Source organism: Halichoeres trimaculatus, unplaced genomic scaffold (genome assembly GCF_033239565.1).
Source record: "Halichoeres trimaculatus isolate MK-OKI-2021-1 unplaced genomic scaffold, fHalTri1.1 fHalTri1_scaffold_9, whole genome shotgun sequence".
NCBI classification, from domain to species: Eukaryota; Metazoa; Chordata; class Actinopteri; order Labriformes; family Labridae; genus Halichoeres; species Halichoeres trimaculatus.
This window is the reverse complement of record NW_027437188.1, coordinates 18582766-18604225: the sequence shown is the minus strand read 5'-3', so window position 1 is coordinate 18604225 and position 21460 is coordinate 18582766. Positions and strand designations below refer to the sequence as shown.

The window sequence follows — 21460 nt, the reverse complement described above, 5'->3', positions numbered from 1 at the left end:
TTTCGTTGGTTTTCATGTCGTTAGCTTGCAGAGGAGAATGACCACAGCTCCAGAAGGTAGGCTACTGGGATCTGTGGAGTGAAATGTGTCTGTGAAATCTAACAAAGAAGGAGATGAACAATGGCAGAAAAAGAGAGGAAGAAGAATGCGTCTGTGTATCGCAGCGTTTCTTTCAAAAAGTTTGAGTCCTGGAGCGCCAGCAGGAGTGAAGCCCAGCAACACAAATCAGAGGATTTGGAGGCAGCTGGCGTCGCCCTTCCCCCGGAGCCCAGCAAAGCAGAACAATCCCTGGCGACGCGTAATGTCAGTGTGTCAAGAAAAGTTTCCAAAATCACTGCCACCACCGCCAGCCTCCCAACCGCAGATCCAAAGCGAGGCTCCTCCACTCCTCTCTCCTCTATTTCTCCATCCATCCGCCAGCTCACTGAGAAATTCAACAGCAGCAGCTCATCCAGGACGCGCAGAGCCTCACCGGGAGACGGCGCAGCAGTGACGCGGGGGAGCAGCACTCTTCCCCGGGACAGGGGCTCCAGGAGTGACCCCTCTCCGTCTCGTTTATCTTTTCACGAGGAAAGCGGTGGTGGATATTACCAGGATAGCGAAACCATAACAGACAATAAGGTGCAAAAGTTTCATTCTGGCACAGATTCTGTGTCAGGCTCGGACTCAGAAAGGAAAAAGGAGAAGCGGATTTTAACACGTTTGTCCACCGACAGTAGCAGCAACTCTGGTAAGAGAGATTATTCACAGATAAATGCATGCACCTCTGATCCCAGAAAGACTGTAATCATAGACAAGGAAGAGGATGTTACAATTAGAGGTACTCCTCCACCCTGTAAATCTCACAGAAGTTATCTCTCTACACACCATAACGATTTCGTTCCTCTCCACTCTGACAAGTGGCCCAGTGTCACCAAGATTAGGCTGATTTTTGATGAAAGACAGAGCACATCTCAGCAGCAGTGCAAAGCTGACACTTCTGCGCATTTAAAAGCAGCAGGGAGAGGCTCTCTACAAGAGCTCAGCCCCAGTGAGAGCGCTCCCCTTTCGGATAGAAGTGACAAACTCTCACCTTACAGTTTTGCTAATGAAGCCAGTACCAGATCTGTATGTGGAAAATGCAATGTTGGAGCTCGAAGCAGAGAAAACAGTGCAGCTAAAGAGGTTTCTCCTCAAGGTATGGACTTTTCTTCCAAATCTGATCATTTGTCAAACACCAAGGAGGCAGACATAGAAGCAGAATGTTATAGAAACAGCAGCACTGCTGGCAAAAGTGCTTTTCAGAGCAGCAGCAGTAGCAGTCACAGTTGCCCTGGCTGTAATCAGCACCAGAGGATTAAACCATCTCCACACAGATCACATAGTCCCAGCACTGAGGCAGAAGTTGCCCATGAGACCCACAGGACAACAGGGTTGACATCTGACCCCAGCCATGACCTTCAGCCCCCTGCTACCTCGTCTTGGAGTCGATCCCTGAGCTCAGACACCTCCTCCTGCTCCTCCTCTCTTCAGCAGCCGACAGTGAGGGAGAGAAGGGATAGACAGGGGGTCGGGCTGCCCAGGGATAGTTTACATTCCTCACATAGCTCCTCCAGAACGCAAGCCCCCACCTCCTCCTCCTCCTCCTCCTCCCCTGCTCCAGCTTCAGATAAAGCCATTACCTCCTCCTCTACTGTAGCTCCCTCCCCTCAGTTAAGAGCCCCAACAAGAGTTGTTTCTCCCCTCAGCTCCCGCTGGAGGTTCAGCTCCGGAGACGAAGAGGAAGAACACACCAAAAGAAGAAGAGGAGGTGGTTGGAGTGGTCCCTCGGGTCTGGCTCCTTCCATCTCCTGCAGACCAGAGGAAAAGGGTGCCACAGAGAGAGGAAGCAGCTATTTATCCTGCAGTAAAAATGGCTGGTGGGGAGCAAAGGGCATTGGTAGGTCTTCAGGCAGTGAGGAAGATAGCCCTGGTTGTTTAGGCCCTCACAGCCGTGAAACAGTGCGCCGTCGCTCATTGAGGAAGAAGAAGAAGGTCGTAGGTGTTCCAGCAACAGGCCGTGATGATTACGATGATCACGATGGCGAATCTGAAGACAGTGACAGCGACACAGCCTTGACAATGGAGCACTTAGAGAGGCGCCACCAGCAAAACACAGGAGAAGAATTTGCAGGGACAGTATCTCGCAGCCACTCTGCAAGACTACCCAGCAGTCATAGCAACAGAGCCAGGGTGCAGCAATGGGAGCGCATCTCTTCACCAGTGACGTCCAAGGCACTTCCTGGTGTATCCCGAGTGTCAAAGGTCAATATTCCCCCTTTTGCTTCCAGCCCTGGTGGTTCAAGATGCAGCAGCCGATACTCCAGCACTGAGACACTGAAGGAGGAGGACCAGGCTGGCTGCACCACCCGTGCACCAAATGTATTTACACACCAGGCGGGGACAGGAGGCAGCTCTAGCAGGAATGCATCCTCGTCCATGCTGAGTAAAACTTACCATGGCAACTTCACCATGTATCGCTCCCCGAGTTTTGGCCACGGGGATAACTTTCCCCGTAACCCTGTGCGGGTCCGACCCAGGATTGTGCCCACAGTCGACCCCTCGCCGAGTGTGCTTGCAAGAGAGAGTGTAGGGTCAGCAGGGGTTAGGGGTGAAGGGAACATGGCATTAAAGAGGACAATTAGTGGAGAAATGATGGATGATAACGGCAACACCAGAATTTCCATGTCCAACCCTGATATCACCTCAGAGACTATGTCACTCCTAAGTTTCCTGAAATCTGACCTATCAGAACTCAAAGTGAGGAAAACAAGTGGAGACAAGTCAGGGGTTGTGGAGGGGTCATCAGTGTACAAGATGGGGTCAAAGACTCATGGCAGTAGCCTTCTACCATCTGGACAGCGCCCATCTCTGAAAGATCTGACTGCCACCCTGCGGCGTGCAAAATCCTTCACTTATGCAGACAAACCCTCAACAGCTAGGAGGTATTACTTGACAGGTAGCAACACAAAGAGGAGCTCTTCTGAGCAGCAGCTTGACATGGATGGAGAGGGAGAAGGAGGGAGGGGGTCAGTGTCAGATAGGGAAGTAGAAAGTGACGGGGGTGATTTTAGGGTCGGAAGAGGACAGAGATTAAGGGACTTTGGATTTGATGATGAAGAGGAAGTGATTCCTCCATTGCAGGAGAGATATGTGATGGAAGCGAGGCAGGTCATTCGAGATATCTGTCAGATGAGTTCTAGGGAAGATGATGATGATGAAGATGTAAGGAAGGCTGACCATTATTTGAAGAAATCAAAGGAAGAGAAGGAGAAACCTGGAGTGAGCTTTAAGAATGAGGCAGGGACAGATGAAGAGGCTGAGTTCATGAACACAAAAGACAGGGATAAACATAGGAGGGAGAGGGAGAACAAGGAGGGAGAGAGAAGTGAGAGGGATGGACAAAGTGTGCAGTCGGAGAAGCTAAACAGCAGGGGCACAGAGTACAGGGAGAAGGCAAGGAGACCGAGTAGGGAGACGGAGAGAACCTTACCGAAGGGTGACTCAGAGGAGAGCATGTTCTACGACCGCTCCGTGGATGAACTTTCAGGCCATGAGTCTAGTTTAACAGATGAAGGGATTGTAACAGAGCCAGAGACAGGCCCCAGTGACCCTGCTGAGAGACCTTTTCTGGGGCCTGCAGGAGTTAATATGGGGTCACAGGTTGCCAGGGATGTGCTCGGGCAGCCGGTCACCATATGGAAGCAATCGGCTCTCCATGAGGCGGAAGGGTTGAAACAGGAAAAGGAAGGGATGACAGAGAATGGCATTAATTGTCCGAACGAAGTCAGTGTACGTCCCCGCTTGTCTATTCCTACCCTGATGGTTGAGAGTGACAGCGACAGCATGGAACTCTGCAGCACTGCTGGTTTGATGAATGTTTACACGACTAGCGAAGAGATTAACGCCAACAGCGCTGTGTCGCAGAGGTCAGCAGGCACCACAGGAGAAGGACATGAATCTCCTGTGACTCCAAGTGCTATCCGTCGGAGGCGCAAGTTTTCCCCTTCTGGTAACAACAACACAGGCTCTGATTCCAGTAATGGCAGTAATGCAGAGTCAACAATAGCAGCCGGGGGAAATGGAGAGTCCACGGTGTACCGCTCCCTCAGTGACCCTATGCCTCAGCGGCGCTGCTCTTCAGCAGAAGATGGGAACACTTTTTCCTCTGTAGACAGCAACCTGTTAGGATCTCTATCTGTCAAAGGAGGAGGAGGAGGAGCTCCAGAGGCCTCTGCTATGGCTGCCTTATCAGAGTATAAAGGCAGTGTGGCCAGTGACTTGTCTGTTTACAGTGATAGTGGGCTCCGTGACGATAGTGTTGGTGATTACAGTGGAGTGATCAGGAGCATAGTAGCTGAGCCAGGTGCAATGGACAGACTGATGACAGATGACCACAGCAACGGTAAAGCTCCCAAAAAGAAATCATTCAGTGACCCCAGTCGTCGGAGTGATGCTCCATTACTCCCTCTTAATGAGTCTCAGGTTAAAGGTCAGACTTGCAGCACTCAGCCTATAAGCGAGCTGGATCAACCAGGCCAGATCCCACCCTCCAGCAGTGAGCCAATCCTTAGTGAGCAGAGAGAGGAACTGTGGGAGCCAGAAGGTAAACCTCAACCAGCAGCACTGGCAGAGCCACATCACCACACAATCAGCAGTAATAAAGTCAAGGTTCGTTCTCAGTCTGAATGCCTCCACTCTGAAAACCTTGAGGATGATGAAGATATTGATGTGATAGATCAGGGTGAAGAAGAGAATGAGTTGGAAAGATTTAATTTTGACCTCAAGCTAGCTGGAGTTCTGTCCCCTAGAATGGTTCGTCGGCCTGGCAGAAAGCGTCCAAGCAGACCAGCTCAGTTTTTCCCTCATGAGGACCCATTTGAGCCCCAAGAAGTGGGTTCAGAGGAGCAAGATAACAGCGACACAAATGACCTCACCTCCCCTCTTCCATATCTTCAACCTAAAACCAAACCCAGACCCAAGCATGTCCACCATGCAGGTGAACCCACCACATTTATACCCATCTCCCCACCTCCTCAACTTCAAGCTCTGAAGGAAGCAGACTGCCTTGTCGTTGGACCCACCACAGAGAGTCCTACTCTGTCAAAGCCTCCAGGAGGCGAGACTCCATCTCTGGAGGATGTGACCCAGAAATACATTCTGGATCTGGGCACTGCTGAGAAAGACACAGAGGGTCTTGGACCTGCCCCAGCAGCCAGGGATGGAGCTGAAGGTTTGATGTCAGTCTCAGAAGGGCCCAGTGAGTACGGCACCAGTGGAATTATAAAAGCTGGACTACAGAAGAAGAACACAGAGGAATCTGCATCCACTGCTATGCCACAGAGGACCAAACCCAGAGTGGTGAGTACACAATTTTCTTTACTGCTTTCACTGCAAGTGCAAGGATATCGTACATTTTGCTTTTTTGTTGGAAAAGTCTTTGCAAGATTGGGGTAGTTGGATTGGAGATGGTATGAGTGAGGTGAAGTTGTTCTTGCTTTCATCAGATGTATGAAGTGTGATGAACTGGAACTGAGGTGTAAAAATTGAATACGGATCAGATTTGATGTAGAAACAGTGTGTTTTGGGCTGTTTAAAATGTTCCTGTGTTTCCTATTGGTGTCTAATGTTCAAAGTATCAGATCTCTTATGGTTATCAAAGAGCATTTGGGAGCATTGTCATGGAATACAAACCATGACAGAGACTGAGCAGTGTTGAACAAACATCAGAGGATGTTATTAATTTGATTAAACACCTTGGGGAAAAAAAGACACCAAGGAGTGTAACAAGGCCTGGTTTTCTTTTATTTGTTTCATCCAGTATTAATTGTTTCTATGCTAAGATTATAGTCATAGAGAGAGGATATTATAAACAGTTCAGCCAAACATAGATTGGGTGTGTGATGTCTGTGATGCTGCATTTACTCAGCAGTGTCTAAACACTGGAAACCTCTTTCAGGCTTCTTGTATAATAACAGTATAAGGCTTAACTGATTGGGTTGTGACCAAGAATCTATATTTGGATAATTATAAAACAATGAACTGACATTTCATGATAAATAGCATGTGCTTTTATAAAAACAACATGGGATTTGTGGAACACAGAAACAGATAAATACACCCACTTAGTTTTTGAAGATTTGTTTGCGACAACCACTCACAAGTTTTGAGAAGTGTTCACCAGTAGAGCAGTGGGAACACTTTCCTATCCACACACACAAACACACTCTGTTTTTTGGTCTGTGCTGAAAGTCAGACCTGTCATGCTGTCATGGGTGTGCCTGTGAATAGGTGATGAGAAAGTGATCCTGTCTGAGCTCAGGACTGAGACAAATGATGCATAGGGATCTTTTTTCATTACATCATTGCTGCTTTTTGTTACAGGCATAAACCTAATATGTCAGTACATTCACTTCATAGTGTAGTTTTTTTTCTGCGTTTTACTTTGAAAATGGTCTCACAGAGCTGCTTCACATCCCAGTGGTATAACTGACATCTATTGCCCGGTCCACATTAGTTGTTTTTTTATTTCACTTCCTGGCCCATTGTCCCCCTGTGTTGCTTTTGCATCAGTTGCAGAAGCTGGCAAGTGACCTCACTAGGCAGGAAATGGGTCTAGAGAAATGGGAAGTTGTTGTGGTTACTGAAGTGTTTGATGATGTCCAGCACCAGCGGCTGGCTTGTGTGCATGTGCACTTCATTGTGTTGAGTGTGTTTGCACATTTCAGACCTGCCTGCCTGTCTGTTGTAAACTGGTTTGCCCTTTGTGCTGCCTTTTGTGAAGACTAAATGTGCATGTTGTTTGTCTGGGATGTATCAATGACTTTTTGAGAAAGTAGAAGCCCAGGGCTTTTGCCGACACAGCATTGAAAGATTGCCTTACGTTTTTTAAGGCTTGGTCTGAATTAGATGTGTTCCAAGCAAAAATGGACCAAAAAAAAGGACAAAAGACCTGAGGCCTGACCTGTTACTGAACTGGAGAGTGGCTTATTTAATCTTAAATGCAAATCTGTCTTTAATTTTTCAATTTTTCTCCTCTTCTCTATTGTCATTTCTTCAGAAGCTGGATCAAACACTGTCCACTGAAATAGTGTATTAGCCTGTTGCAGTTCTTACCTTCACCCCATCATCGTTAGCCTTTAAAAAATGAATTATCTTGAATTGTTCCTGGTGTTATCTTATTCTTTATTCTCTTTTCTGTCTCACTCTGTGTCTCTGGAACATTGCAGTGAAGTGAAGTCATACCGTTTGTCTCTGTGTGAGGCGGGTTCCCAAGCCAAATGTCAGGTGGAGAAAGAAAGAAAGAAAGGAGGAGACCAAAAAGACGGGGGCTGGAAGGAAACTCGCGAGCTAAAAAAAGAAAAAAAACGAGATCAAAATAGAACTGAGAGAGAGTATAAGAATGAAACTATTGGAGGGAGAATGAGGGATGTAGGGAGTAAATGGCAAGAAAAGTAAGTAACCAAAGGTGCTTCATAAGTACACAGTGAATTATGTCTTCAGCTGTCCCAACATTCAAATCTTTGCCAGCATTTAAACTTCATATCAAGACGTTTATATGGGAGTTCTTTCAGATAATCAATGAGAGAATTATGAGGCTTTATCAACTCATCTTGAAGCGCTAGAAAGTGCGTTACCCCCACTGACTGAATAGTTTTTGATTTATCAAGCAGCAGGAATTTGGCAGATCTTTCCTGCTCTCTGTGTTGCATAACAGTCTTTAACTTCGCAAAGGAGCCAAGGACTTTTTGTGCATCATGTTTGGTATCATTTTTCAACATTGCTTGGTTTATATCTTAAACTATTTTCACTTCCAGTAACCTCCAGGGTTAAGAAATGAAGCCAGCGCAGAAAAGCTAGTCACTGCAGTTCATCCAAAGGCCACACGAGGCTCCATAAGCAGTCTCTGTTTTCCATCTCAGGGATGGGCAATAAAGTGGCACGTTGCTGTGTTCTGTTGGCGTCTATAGTCTGATATATAAAAAAGCTAAAACCTCAGATAGAATATAAGTCTTCGTGATGCTTTAGTTGCCATCCAATGAGTAAGCCACCTAGCACATTTGCTAGCTCCTTTTTCACAACACTCCTTAGACCAAGAAGAGCCACTGCTGGCCCCTCACAACCATAGATTAAACATGATGCAATTAGACATGGATATGGTCTCACTGACCTCACCCATTGGTTTTGAAGAATGGTTTTAAGCCAAATGATGGCATCCCGGTATTGGAAATACTGTCTGAGGCTACTACCTGCTATATATGAATGTTAAATGTTAAGTATACTGCATGCTGCATACTGCTTTTAAATGTAATTATTTAGTCTGACTGTTGTGTTGGGTCTGGTTTGTAGTATGCTCTGCTGGTTTTCTGTTTAGGAATCCTTTGGTAATAACAATTTATGGTTTGAATACCATAGAATAGAACTTTATTGTCATGGTAACAAGTACAACAAATTTGAAGTCACAGCAGCAATCAAGAAAACAAAAGTAAGAAAGTATGTAGAAAGTGGAAAAAGGTCCATAAGAAAATAGATGATGACAGCTTGTCCATCATTCTCCAGTTCAGCCAGCCTCCACCTCCACAGGGTCCAGGACTGAGCTTCTTCAGTCATGCTCCATCTCTGTCTCCTGGATCCTGTCTGCTCACAGCAGGTGAAGCTCCTCCAGTGTGGCGTTGGTGTCTGATGTTAGCTCTATTAGCCATGTCTGTGAATAGCATGATGCTACTCTGCCCACTGGTATTCCCTCTGTTGCTGGGTTAGCACAGCTAGCTCATCCATCTTATTGGATCTTTAGATCTTACGTTCCCAATAACGATGGATGTAAGGACAGGTCGATGTCGTCACTTCTTATCTCACACCTGAGAACCAGCACGTTGTCCTCACCTCCTTCTCCTCACCTTGTGGGAAGACATCAGGCCTTACACCACTTAGCATTGACATGCTACAGGCTGCTAACAGCTGAGTTCACATGTAAATAATGCAGCCATGGTTACATGTCGGATCTCCAGACAAACACAGGAGAAAAAGTAGTAAAAATATCACTGAAGCCACAAAAAGTTTGGAGTCCATGACCAACAAATGAGCCATACAAAGTAATGATCCACTCCAAATACAAAGATTACGAAAAAGAGATGAAAAATTTACAAGAAATAGACAAAGAAAGAGCTGCTGCAAAAGACAGCCATAGCCAACAGGGTGGCACCTAGCAACAACTTGAAAAGAGTTGAGAAGTGATTTGTTCTGATTTTACCAAAGTTTCTTGGCTATCAGCCAATCAGCTATCTTAGCTACACTCTTTATTTTCCCACCTCATATAGAAATGGGGATAAAGAAATGAGCTACATGACCTCAAACTGTTTTTAAACCTCAATCAATTAAGCAGGATTTGTTTTTCCCCCGGGGCTTACTCTAAGATTATTCAATGAGTCATTCAATTGCATCTCAATAAGCACAAATAATACTAATTTCTCAAAGGTCCATTATCTATTTAAGCCTATTTATGAGGCCTGCACAGGTTGGACAGGAGGCTTGCAAGTGTGGTAAAGTTGAAAAGATAGAGGGAAATAGAAAGCCAAAGAGAAAGAAAGGAGACTTAAAGTTTGGTTTGGGCTCAGTCCTGTATGGATTAGGTCTAAAAGTGCTGTGTTTATAGCTACAGATTTATGACTGACTTTGTTTTATCAGGCCACCCACATGGAATCAAATACTTTCCCTCTGCCTGGTCTTTATCCTTCACTCTACTTTTCTCCACATGTTGTTGCACAGTGAAGGAACAGTGAATGTAGAGATATATAGATGTTGATTTAGTCTATGCTTATGCTTAAAGCTTTTAAAATGTGCCTTGCATTTCTCATTGGATCTTACTCGCTGGCTTCACTCTATAACAAGCACTTGCGAAGGGATGGGATTCAGAATTAAACTAACACCATGGATGTTTTTCAAGAAACTCTTCATTCCAAGTTTTAAAAACAGGAACTTCTTATTAGCTGTCTTTTGAATACCAAATGTAATACCACCCATCCACGGCAGAATCAGATATTGGCATTTATCAACTTTAGAGATCTTGTTGCTTTTTCTGCTGGGTGCTTCCAAAGGATTGGGAAAAGGCCAAAAGTCAGATATTCTCAAAAATCTTTTCACATTGTCATTAAACTACACCTTTTTTAACATTAGCAGTAGTTACAAGATTGATAAAATATAGTGTTTTGTCCATGCCTGTGCAGACGAAGGTTGATAACTTTTGATAATGTATCTGAAGAGAAGATTTATTTTTAATGTCACATGAATTATCTGTTTTGAATATATATATCTGCTTCCGTTTGTGATCAAGAGCCGTGGGTGGAAATGCATCATTCAGCCTTTTAATTTTCTGATCAAAAGAGAGGAAGGAGCTCCTCTGAAAGCAGACTTCAAAGTAATGTCAAAGGACACATCATAAACAGTCATATAAAGGACAAAGTGTGAGTGCCCGGGCTTCTTCTTAAGCTGGAAAGGTCAGCCCTGGTTTAGTTGTGTATGAAAAGTGAGGGATGTTGAGTGAGGTAAAGGTGATGGAGAGATGAAAGGATGAGGACATGGTTTGTTCTGGTTGAAGGTCTCTGTGACTCAGTGGATGAGAAGGAAGAGGTGGGATGAATCAGAATCAGAAAAAGGCCACAGTGCAGACACCTGTGGTTTTAATGACACTGAGACCGAGACAGCAGACATGTTGACTTACTTTTTGACTTAGAAAACTATAACCAAAGGAATATGCCTGAAAAGACAAAGCCAATGAGAAAATAAGATGATACTTTTGTGGCTGGTTGAGTTAAATGAGTTCAACAATATTTCAAATAAGAGAGACGGAAAAGTAAAGTCGGGGAATATAATGTGTCCCTTTTGTTTGTTATGGTTTCTGTTCCTTAGTGGTCAGGGTCCCAGGCTAGCAGTGTGCTTCAGAGAGAAAACGTCCCGTACCTCAGGCATCATCTCTTCTAATCACACACACACACACACACACACACACACACACACACACACACACACACACACACACACACACACACAAACACTGAACACACACACACACGCAACATTTTTGTCTCTCTCCCTCTCTCTTGCTGTATTTCTTTTGGGACCCACACAACAAAAATGTTTTGTGTTCCCTTGAGTCAGAGTGTGTTTTGGTTGTGCTGTGAGGCGTTCAGGGGGCTAATTTTAGAGATGTTGATATAATTTTGACAGAGCATAGACAGTTGAATGTGAATCTGACGTTGTTTGTCATTCACTTTTGCGCAGCCATTGGAAACAAACGCTCTAAACTGAGATATTTTCCAGTAGCTTGTTTCCTGTGACACAATGTTTTCCATTGATCGTTTTAACCATCCTCATCTTACTATTGTGTCGCAGTAGGGGTGCACCAATCACAATTTTCTGGCTGTTCACCAATCTTAAAAAGCCTGACCTGCCGATACTGATTTTTATTTTTTATTTTTAATAACTGACAGCATATACCTCCAGTTTTCCTATCTTATTTTACTGAAAATCATTGAAAACTACCAGTGAATAGGGATGGGTACCTTTCACATTTCAAACAATAACGATACTGATGCCCGGTACCTGGCAATTGGTACTGGTACTCAACAGTACCAATTCTCGGTACTATTTTGTGTTTATGTTGTAAGAAATAACAATTTGTTGAAAAATAAAATACAACAATTTTTCAACTTGACATGTTTATTCTTCAATACATTACCTTGCAGTGCTGTGTTCATGTCCACCATGGAAAATCACCTGCTCTTCCACTCCCTCACAGTCACAAGGATGCTTTTAGGTACCTAAACATGGTACCTTTTGGTTTTAGTTGAATCAGTACCCCGTACTTTTGACAGAATTCGGTTGGTATCTACAGTATCTAAAGTACCTAATTAGGTACCCATCCCTATGTGTGAAAAGCTTTATGTTTTAACTTAAACAACCAACAGAGTGTCCTGAGTTCTAGGTCTCAGTGCAAAAAGCATCAATGGCTGACTGTCAGGCCTTCCCAGAGGTTGAGCTTCCATAGAATACAAAATAGTGACTGTGTGGCAGATATTCAACACTTCCTGGCTTATTTTGGTTTAGGAAATTGAAAAGAAATTTTAATCCAGCACTGAATGTGTGTCTAACAGCTTTTAAAAGGTGGGTTTAGTTCAAAATGTCAAAAGTTTCTCAAGTGAAAATTGCCCCTGACCAGTTGCTGGTCTTCACTGTTGGATCTTCTTTTAGTATGGCCTAAGGTCTTTCTAAAATCCCAGCCAAGGGCATATTGGTAAGTTTACCGTCACTGACACTAGTTTAGATGTTCATGAATGGAAAATGTTCCTTTGAAAGAGGAAAAGAGGCATGTGTTAGCACAGACAGCAGAGCTACTAATCCTCTGTTTCCATGCTTTGCACCAAGACCAGCACGAGCAATCACACTTTATCTTCTTGTTTAGCCGAAGACCAAAAAATTAGATTTTCCCTATTGTTTTAACAACTTTATTTTTAGTGTTTTTTAACTGTTTTAATCGGGAATGCAATATAAACTTAAGTTGAATTTCTGGAGGTAAACTGCAGTTCTCTCTATTTTGCACTAGCAATACTAAAAAAAATAAAACAGGTTACCTTTTATTGGATTGACTTAGTAAATATGGGAAAACCAAGGTTCCTTTGAAAGGGGTTGTGAGTGTTTTTTAAAAAAACATACTCAATTGACGTTTGTGTCACTACAGTAAATCACAACACAGGACTCCATGTGGTTTCTTACAGTGGGAAAGAAACACTGTGGGAAAACAGCACTAGATGTCCTTGCCCTCAGTTGATGACAGTCTCAATATGCTTTGAAAATCTTTGGCCTTCCCTTTTAGGGATAAACCTTTGATTGAAAAAAGCTCCCTTCCACTTGCCATCAGGAAAAGATGAAACCTTCAGTAGAACACGTTCAAGTTGGTCCTGTTTCTTTTTAATGCTCTTTGTCAGCCTGGTTTCTTGTCCCATTTACTCTCCTTCAGACTGTTACTTTCCTACTCTCTCCTCTTTCAGTCTGTGTGGATCCACCCAGTGTAATTACAGAGCAGTTTGCTTATGTAAGGGAAGTCTCCTCTGAAACAGCACTTTCTAGAAGAGCTGCTATTTCAGCTTTTAGTGTGCATAAGCAGATTTCTTTTTGCTAAAGTCTTTTTGTACAGATCGAAGTTAGAGAAAGGGAATAGTGGTTTGAGGAGTCCTCTATCATGCCAGTCATATCGTTAGTCATAGTTTTTTATCCATGTGGCACATCTGCAGTCCACGTGGAGACAGAAATTTCCAATGCAACTTTTCAGTTTGTGGATCATTCACCTATGCCCAGCTGCACTGTTGGCCTGCCTGGAATAGCAGACACCAGGTGCTGACAAGAGTCTGCCAACTCAGGAACAAGGTTAAAAAATTTACGTGAAATACCACAAATACATTGTAGGTCAGAGTCCATTCCTGATTCATACAAGAAGTAAATAAATAACAGATCCGGTGGGATACAGTGGCACAGACTGGGGATTTTACTGTTACCTACATTAAGCTAACAGGTTACAAGAGCTATTCATTTTACCAACTATATCAGCTCTGTTTCCATGGCTCTCTTTGCTCTTGCTGTAACTTTTTTTTTCTTTGAAAAGTGAAAACATTCCCAATGTTTCAACAAAACATTTACCTACCTTTGTAATTGCCAGCAGTACTTTCAAACTCTGACCACAGTAAGTGAGTAGCTCTGTGAGCATTTTCCCATAGTAGTTCAAAAGATTTTTGACAGTTTCATTGACCAATGAGATACTGCGTTACTAAATCAAGTGTGCATGAATCCTGTTGGCTCGCACATGAATCTCATAATTTCTTCAGAATCACCAGGGACATGCTTCTGTAGGAGAAATAATTGAATTGTAAATTTTATTGGCAGGAAAAAGGGAGGTCTGTAGTTACATTATAGTGTAAGCATGTGCTGACTGTATGCACATAACTTTCCATGAACTTGTCTTTGCCTTTGTCTGTGTCAGTCAGTCCCACAAAGGCAGAGCTGTGTCACCCAACGTGTAGCACGCATAGTTTACAGCGTGGTCGGAAACACACACACACACTCATACACACATACACTTATACATAGTCAAGGCCTCGGTCTAGCTGTGGGTTGTCTGGACTGTCAAGTCTTATTCTTTCTCTCGTCTTTTGTCACTCGGGAGAATCATGTCCATAGAAACACTCTCCCTCTTCTCCTCAGTTTTCTCTTTTCCGTCCTTTGTCTTATGGCATCAGTGCGACGCTTTGGATCATGCTCTAGCTGCCAGTTGAGAAAGTCTCGTCAAAATGGGAATGGGAGAAGTTGGAAGAGTCGGAGCGTTGTTCCCGAGTGGCTGCTGGGATCTCGGATTAAAGCCCAGGGAGAGGAGGATGATGGGAAAAGAGCAGAAGGAGAAGCAAAGGCCAAAGCAACACCACAGGCAGGTTGTGTTGATCCTCTGTGTTTGTATGGGACATTTTGGACCCAGGGTCTTTGGTTGAGTCTCATTTATCTTTGCGTAATGATTTTCTTTATTAAGTTAAGTAGAACATGTTTTGTGAAAAACAAGTCAGAATAGAAAAGTGTTTCTCTTAGAGTAACTGTACTTCTTGTATGTATGTGTGTGTGTGTGTGTGTGTGTGTGTGTGTGTGTGTGTGTGTGTGTGTGTGTGTGTGTGTCTGTGTGTGTGTGTGTGTGTGTGTGTGTGTGTGCATCCTGTGCCTCTGTATTGTTGAGCTTGTGTGTTTTGCTTGGTGTTAGATAAGTCCTGTTATGTTTAGTTAATCGCTTCTGTAGTCCCGCTGTTAGATCGTCGACATCATCCCTATCATGTGGGTTTCATCACTGCACACCCAGATGATGTCATTACATCATCCACAACACGTGAATGACATCACCGTGGGGAACGACTATAGTTTTCTCTCCTCATGGCTCAGGTTGAGTTTAGCTGAAATGATTTAGTTTCAATAGAGAAGACACAAAAACAAACATTAGAGATATTTTAAACATCTGAAACTCCAGATTTTTTTCATTGTGAATTGCAACAGAAGCTTTAAGAGAGCCAGATCGTTTGTTTATGATCAGAGTCAATATCTCTGAGAGTTGAGATATTTTTTTTTCTTTTTAAATAATAGTCACGGATCAACTCTGACTATTTTTAGTCTTTGTTTTTGAATTCCAAAAAAGCCATAAGAGTGACTTGTTTCCCTTCCCAGTTCTCCTCCCAGGTGGCTGTTGAGAGGGTCAGACTCTCCAGCTGTTTTCAAACTTTGTACTTTACCAAAACATTTCATCCCAAAATGAGTTTTCACAAAACTATGAGTCAGTCTGAAAATATGTTGACCTAACCTCAAATGAGATGAATGTGAGTGTGAGAGTGACAGAGAGAAGAACCGAAGTAGACCAAGGTGTAGAGGTTTTTCCACCCCTCTCCACTTCATATGTCGGCACTGTGGCTCATAAATAGATGTCGCTAAAATGATTCATCTAAAACTTGAAGTTCCTCTTTCCTGTTGACAAGCTGATACAGAGAACTAGCAGCAATGCACCTGCTGCAGATGTAATCAGATCATTTGACAGCCTGCCATTAGCTGTAATTACTGTTATTAAAGTGTCAGCTGAGCCTACAAGTTGACCACAAAGTGCAAAATCTTTTTCATAAAGATTTTGCTTTGACAGGCTGAAAATCTGTAATGTGTGTATGTCCAAATTCCACATGGAGATGTGAGGATGAACCAGAGCTCCTAGTGTCCAAAGTACAAAAACCACTGGCATTTATTTGATTCATCACACAGATATAACCATGGCTTCTGTATGATGACCATTGTATGGTGAACTTGCGGCCAAACTCGGCAGAGAAGAGGAATTGCCAAAAAAAATGTTAGAAACAGTGTAAACTTCTCCTCGAAGGACGCGGTCACACTGGCAGTCCATACCGTGCTTTAGCACACTTCAGCCCTAAAACATGTTTCCAATGGCAAGTGTGACCGCAACTGTGCTGTGCTTGAGCACGATTCTCTTCTCTGCTCTGGCACGCTTTGGAGAGGTGGGCTTCAGCACGTTTTACTTCACGCATAAGCAGGCAGACAGCGCATAGCCGCGATCGCACCCCTCGACAATCATTTTAAACAAAGTGGGGTTGTTAGAGGACTGTGTCGGGCCACGCCTTACCATGAATCATAAAGTCCCTAAAGTTGTTGTCTCAGAGATTCAGGGAAAGTAGAAAGCATCACATCCTGAAGTCTCTCGTCCAGCTCAGCTCTTTGTTTCTGCTTTGTTTTAGTATTTATTCAGTACAATACAAGGGCAATGTTTAGTGTCAACGTAGGCGGGCCATGCTCGTGTGTGATACCTGCTAAAGTCTGGTTCATATTGGAGTTGTTTGACTGTTGGCCGTACTCTCCAGCTTAGAAACACTACTGCGGGGGGCAACTGTGCTTGAGCATGGCGGGGTTTTGATGGCCAGTGTGACCGAGTGTAAATCAGTACAGTGGTAGGCGTGCATTTGTACACTGCCCCTTGCAGTTAAGGAATGGACACCACGCGGGGTGTTAAAAACTAAAAAGCCACATACACCCATGCTAATTCCACGTGTTTCATTTTTGTGCTTCACATTCGTGCAGAAAGCATAACACAGCTCTATGGCAGGGAGAACATCAGCAAAGACATAGGTGAAGTCACAGAGCAGATAATACATGTGACACTTAAACCAACAAGACACTTAAAATGTTTTTGTTGGAGGTGTTAGCTGTTATTGGCTAGTGTTAAGATAAGCTGATTTACTGTGGTTTAAGGTCGACTTTGTGACCTTGATGAAGTAATGTTCTGCTTGATAAAAATGAATCAAACCATTGGCCATTGGTTAATACAGTCTCTGGGAGGTACAGCCAACTTTCGAGTTTTGGGATGAAGCCAGAATTTAGCAATATAGGCTTCTGTTAAAGGCCTCCTCTTCCATGGTCTTCTAATTTTTTACATGTCATCAGCAACATGGAAGATGAGACTAATCTAACAGCTCACAGTATCTAGGACTGTTAGCAACACTTACCTGCATATGTCTGTTCCAGACATTCATCTGGGCTGAAAGTACATGTTGAGCTTGCTGATGGTTACAGGGTTTCATTACAATACAAGGGCAATGTTTAGTCAACCATACACACTTATTTCTAGTTTGAAAAAGATGATTACTAAATGAGGTAAAGAATCACACTGATGCTTTCATAGCTAAAGTTGCTTCACCGACTTTTAATAAACTCTTAACATCATTGGTTTTTGGAGCTGCTGATAGGCAGGTTGAAAGTAGACTCGTGTTGTATTAGAGGATGACTGATTTTCTCATCTAACTTTAGCACGAGTATAAAAAGATGTCCCTGTAAACCGCACATTTGGCTAAATATGCCAGCAGATTTGAAAACCTCCCAGACTGAATGTGTTTGCTCACAACAACCCCTCCTGTGTGATCTGTTTATTAGTAGAAAAGGTGTCAGAGATCAACTTTTGTGTGATTACCTTGGCTGAGTTATTGAGGTTTTAAAACATTTGGATGCACTTCCTGGCAACAGATCCAAAGTCAATCAACCCAGCAAGATTAACATTCATTGTTGGCAGTAATGGAGTCTACTGTTTGTGTCAGGACTTATGTTGGCCTGATTACTGCTGTTAATTTGAAAATGTTGAACCAGAACCAAATGTTACCAGTAGCCAGAACCACGCTTTTGAAACTGATCTTGAGGAAACAAGTAAACTTTTCCAACTTCTGTGGGAAATGTGTAGGTTTGTGTGTTTGTGTATATTTGTGTGTGTTGACCTGCTGTCCCTTGGCTGTCCCTCTTCCATTCAACTAGCAGAGTTGAATTTTTTCCAGATATAACAGCGGTAATCAGTGTGGCACTGATGACGGTTAATGATGATGACCACCGTTTAACTGGAGATTGGAAGTATGTGTGTGTGTGTGTGTGTGTGTGTGTGTGTGTGTGTGTGTGTGTGTTTGTGTGTGTGTGTGTGTGTGTGTGTGTGCGTGTGAGTGTGTGTGTGTGTGTCCCCAAAGGTTAGTTTGACACACTCATGTAAAGCTCCCATCATCCAGTGTCAGCCGGGGGGGTTGAGGGTAATCGAGTCTGTCTTTCCTGAAACAATGTTGTCCTTCTTTACTCCTCAATGGGCTTCTTATTTTCAACCAGGCCTTGACTTTTTCCCTCTTTCGAACAATTTATTCATCAGTTGGCATTTTGAGTGTGGCTCTGACATGTCATCGTAGAATAAGGAGAGAAATTATGTTATTTTCTGCTGATACGATAACTTTAAAATGAAGATGGATCATGTATTTTTCTAAAAACCATCAGATCCAGACTTACCTTGGGTAACTGATCCCCAGTGTGATTACGACAGCAGGACTTGTTGCCTTTTAGGGTCCTTTAACTCATGTCTCTTTTGAGATCAGGAGAGAAATTCAGAAATTAATCAAATCAAGAGAAACTGTGACAATTACACCTGGACATGTTTTTGTAACTGTGTCACCACACCTTTGTATCATCCTCTTATCGAGCAGATGTTCATCATCCAGGGAAACGGCAGCTGCAGCTGTCTCTAAAAAGCTACAAGGTTGTGAATGAAGGCTGAGCAGACAAAACTCTACTGATAGGAAGATGTTTAGTTCCTAAAAATAGCGCACAACCTGACCTTGAATTCTTGAACAATGAAGCGAGTGATTTAACTGCACTTCCCTTCTTTCTGACTTGTGTAACCTGTTTTGTGTGAAGTTATTACCACATGCATGACAGATTTTTTTTCCACTTTTTCTCACTGATGGGCCGGCGCCTTTACCTTGTTTGAACCTGTGTTAACATTTTAAGGTTTCTATTAGCCTGGTAATCAGGCTGAGTCTTCTTTTTGACTATATTACTCAATGACATATTGTCTGAGTTGAAATTATACTGTTCCTCTGTATCAGTGCAAGTTTGTTTGGGTAAACTTTTGCTGGTAGAAGTTGTTGTTAACATCCAGAACTCACAAATGTCAACAGTCTGTCTTGTACAGCTAAGTATTAGATAAGCTAAATGGTTGATTTAACTCCTGAGAGGAGGGTATGATTGAAAGGATTGATTGTGATATGCTCTTCATTCACAGAGTGGACAGTGGATATAATAGGACACTGGAATTAAACCTCAGCATTCAGTCTTTGGAGTTTCAGCTCAACCGCTAAGCTAAACTTGTTAATGGTCTTTTTCCCAGATAATTGATCGTTTAGCTTTAGACAGTTGTCATAGGTTTTTTGGAAATAACATTAAAAGAATGTTTAAGTTTTGACATTGTTAATTGTTTACAATGTTGATGTAATATTAAAGTGTTTCATTTGGGAAACCTGTTGCATTATATCATCATCACCAACACTGCCTCCTTACTTACAGTAACTTTGCCTCTAAATTGCATTCATGTTGAAAATCAGCCTGCTTGCAAAAAATTCAGCCATTGGCCATTCGCAGCTCAGGTGGATAGAGTCTGTAAAATTTCAGGTTCTTTAGGGCAGTGGTTCCCAACCACCGGGCTGCAAACTGCTACCGGTCCGTTGGTCAATTGGCACCGAGCCGCATATAAAAAATACTCAACTTACATTTAGACATGCACCGATCCATCGGCCAGTCGATGGATCGGTGCCAATTTTCTTTAATTTTGGGCGATCAGTGATTGGCCAATCCTTACATATGAACTTGATCTTATATACCTCCATGAGGGTCTGACAGCCATTGCTGCTTTTTGCTCTCAGGCCTAAAACTCAGGACACTTTATTGGTTGTTTAAGTTAAAACATAAAGATTTTATTGTTTCACAGGTATTGTTCAATGATTTTCAATAAAATAAGATTGGAACAATGAAGGTATATTCTGTCAGTTATAAAAAATAAAATTAAAAATTGGTATCGGCAGGTAAGGCTTTTTAAAGATCGGTGATAGGTGATCGGCCAGAAAATTGTGATTGGTGCACTCCTACTTACATTATTATTTATCTGATTCTGAACAGTGTTTTATTTTGAAAGATGAAAATATTCTCTCCGTCATGGGTTAGGGTTAGGGTTAGTGACTCAATCTTGATGCCAAACCCCCAAGCTAGCAAAATGGACAAAAAACAAACATCTTTGGAAAGTTTCTTTAGGCAGGGTAAAGGAGCCCGAAGAAGAGCCAGTGCGTGAAAATATTGTCTGACATTAAACTGGTCCGTGCTGCAAAAAAGGTCAGGGACCGCTGCTTTAGGGGTGTGTGAATAGGGCTAAAGTTGTCTCCTGTACTATACTCATTTAAAGACTCTTCATTAAAATGCAAAATCTGTATGTAATGGAACAGATTTTACTTTAAAAAGTGCTTAGGTATCAGTTTGTAGTCCTGGCAGTGTTGTCTTGCAGTGTTTGAGCAGAATCTGTCAGTTGATATCCAGCCACTGAACCCGTCAAACATCAGGGAATGATTCAGCTTCAGTCAGTGCATCAAACTATTCTCTTATTTTTCATGTCTCAGCCCTGACTTTATTCTTGCTCCTCATACTGCTTGTTGCCAAACACTGAAAGTTATCTTCAGCCATGCAGTACGTGTCTTCTTATTGCTGATAACTGGCTGCACCAGGAGCATGAAAAAGTTGCTTTTATAGAAAATAGCTAATGTGTTGCTGGGATTGATTTGTATAGAAGTATTAGAAAGGTTATTTTTCAGCAGTTTTTCCGGTTGCCATTTTCCTTCTAATACAGGAAGATAAATTCCCATTCTTGAACTGGTCTACACAGCAATGTTGTTCTTGTTGTTCCTCTGTTTGTTTGATTTTTTAATTCATCTCTATGTATCATGTAATATACTTTAAGAAGTCTGTCTGTTGGGAGTAGCATGTCATCCTTAGATATTGATCATGTTCTTTGGAGTCTTAAAAAAGTTAAAGTAGAAGGAAAGGCTGCTGCAGTATGGTCCTGCCTCAGTAGCTTTATGTATTATAAGTGTGTGATTCATGTGGCAGCTCTACGCTCCTTTGGATGCTAAAAAAAAAGCTCTTTCATATTTAACAAACACGCTGTATTGACTTTTAATTTGAAAAACGTGTGCAGAGGTGAATACATCATGGATCCTGCCTTTTAAGGAGCTGTTTCTTCTGTGTGCAGGAACCATAATTGTCTTCATTGAGAGGGCAGGGCAGGAAGTGGGTTTGGGGGAGGCATTTTTGACCATGTCTCCCTCTCTTTTTCTCTCTTTTTCTCTCACACACACAAACATACACACACAAATATGTAAGAAAAAAACGGCAGGAAATAGAGTGGGACCACTGAACTTTTTAATCAACTCTGTATTCCAGTTAAACGGCGATGAAGCTCTGACGACAGCCACTGTGTATTTTTTGTTGTCAATGGCAACCTCCAGTGTTGGACAGCGGAGTGTGT

The 21460-nt window shown here is 42.8% G+C and overlaps 1 protein-coding gene across 2 annotated transcripts in view; it reads left to right on the top strand.

Annotated features, from left to right (window-relative positions):
• Positions 1-21460, top strand: part of arhgef17 (Rho guanine nucleotide exchange factor (GEF) 17) — a 73503-nt gene that overhangs the window by 898 nt on the left and 51145 nt on the right. For both annotated transcript variants that reach the window (XM_074680175.1, XM_074680174.1), the window contains one exon: positions 25-5379. In XM_074680175.1, the coding sequence (XP_074536276.1) occupies positions 121-5379 (5259 nt within the window). In that variant the 5' untranslated portion in view covers positions 25-120. The remainder of the gene's footprint in view (positions 1-24; positions 5380-21460) is intronic.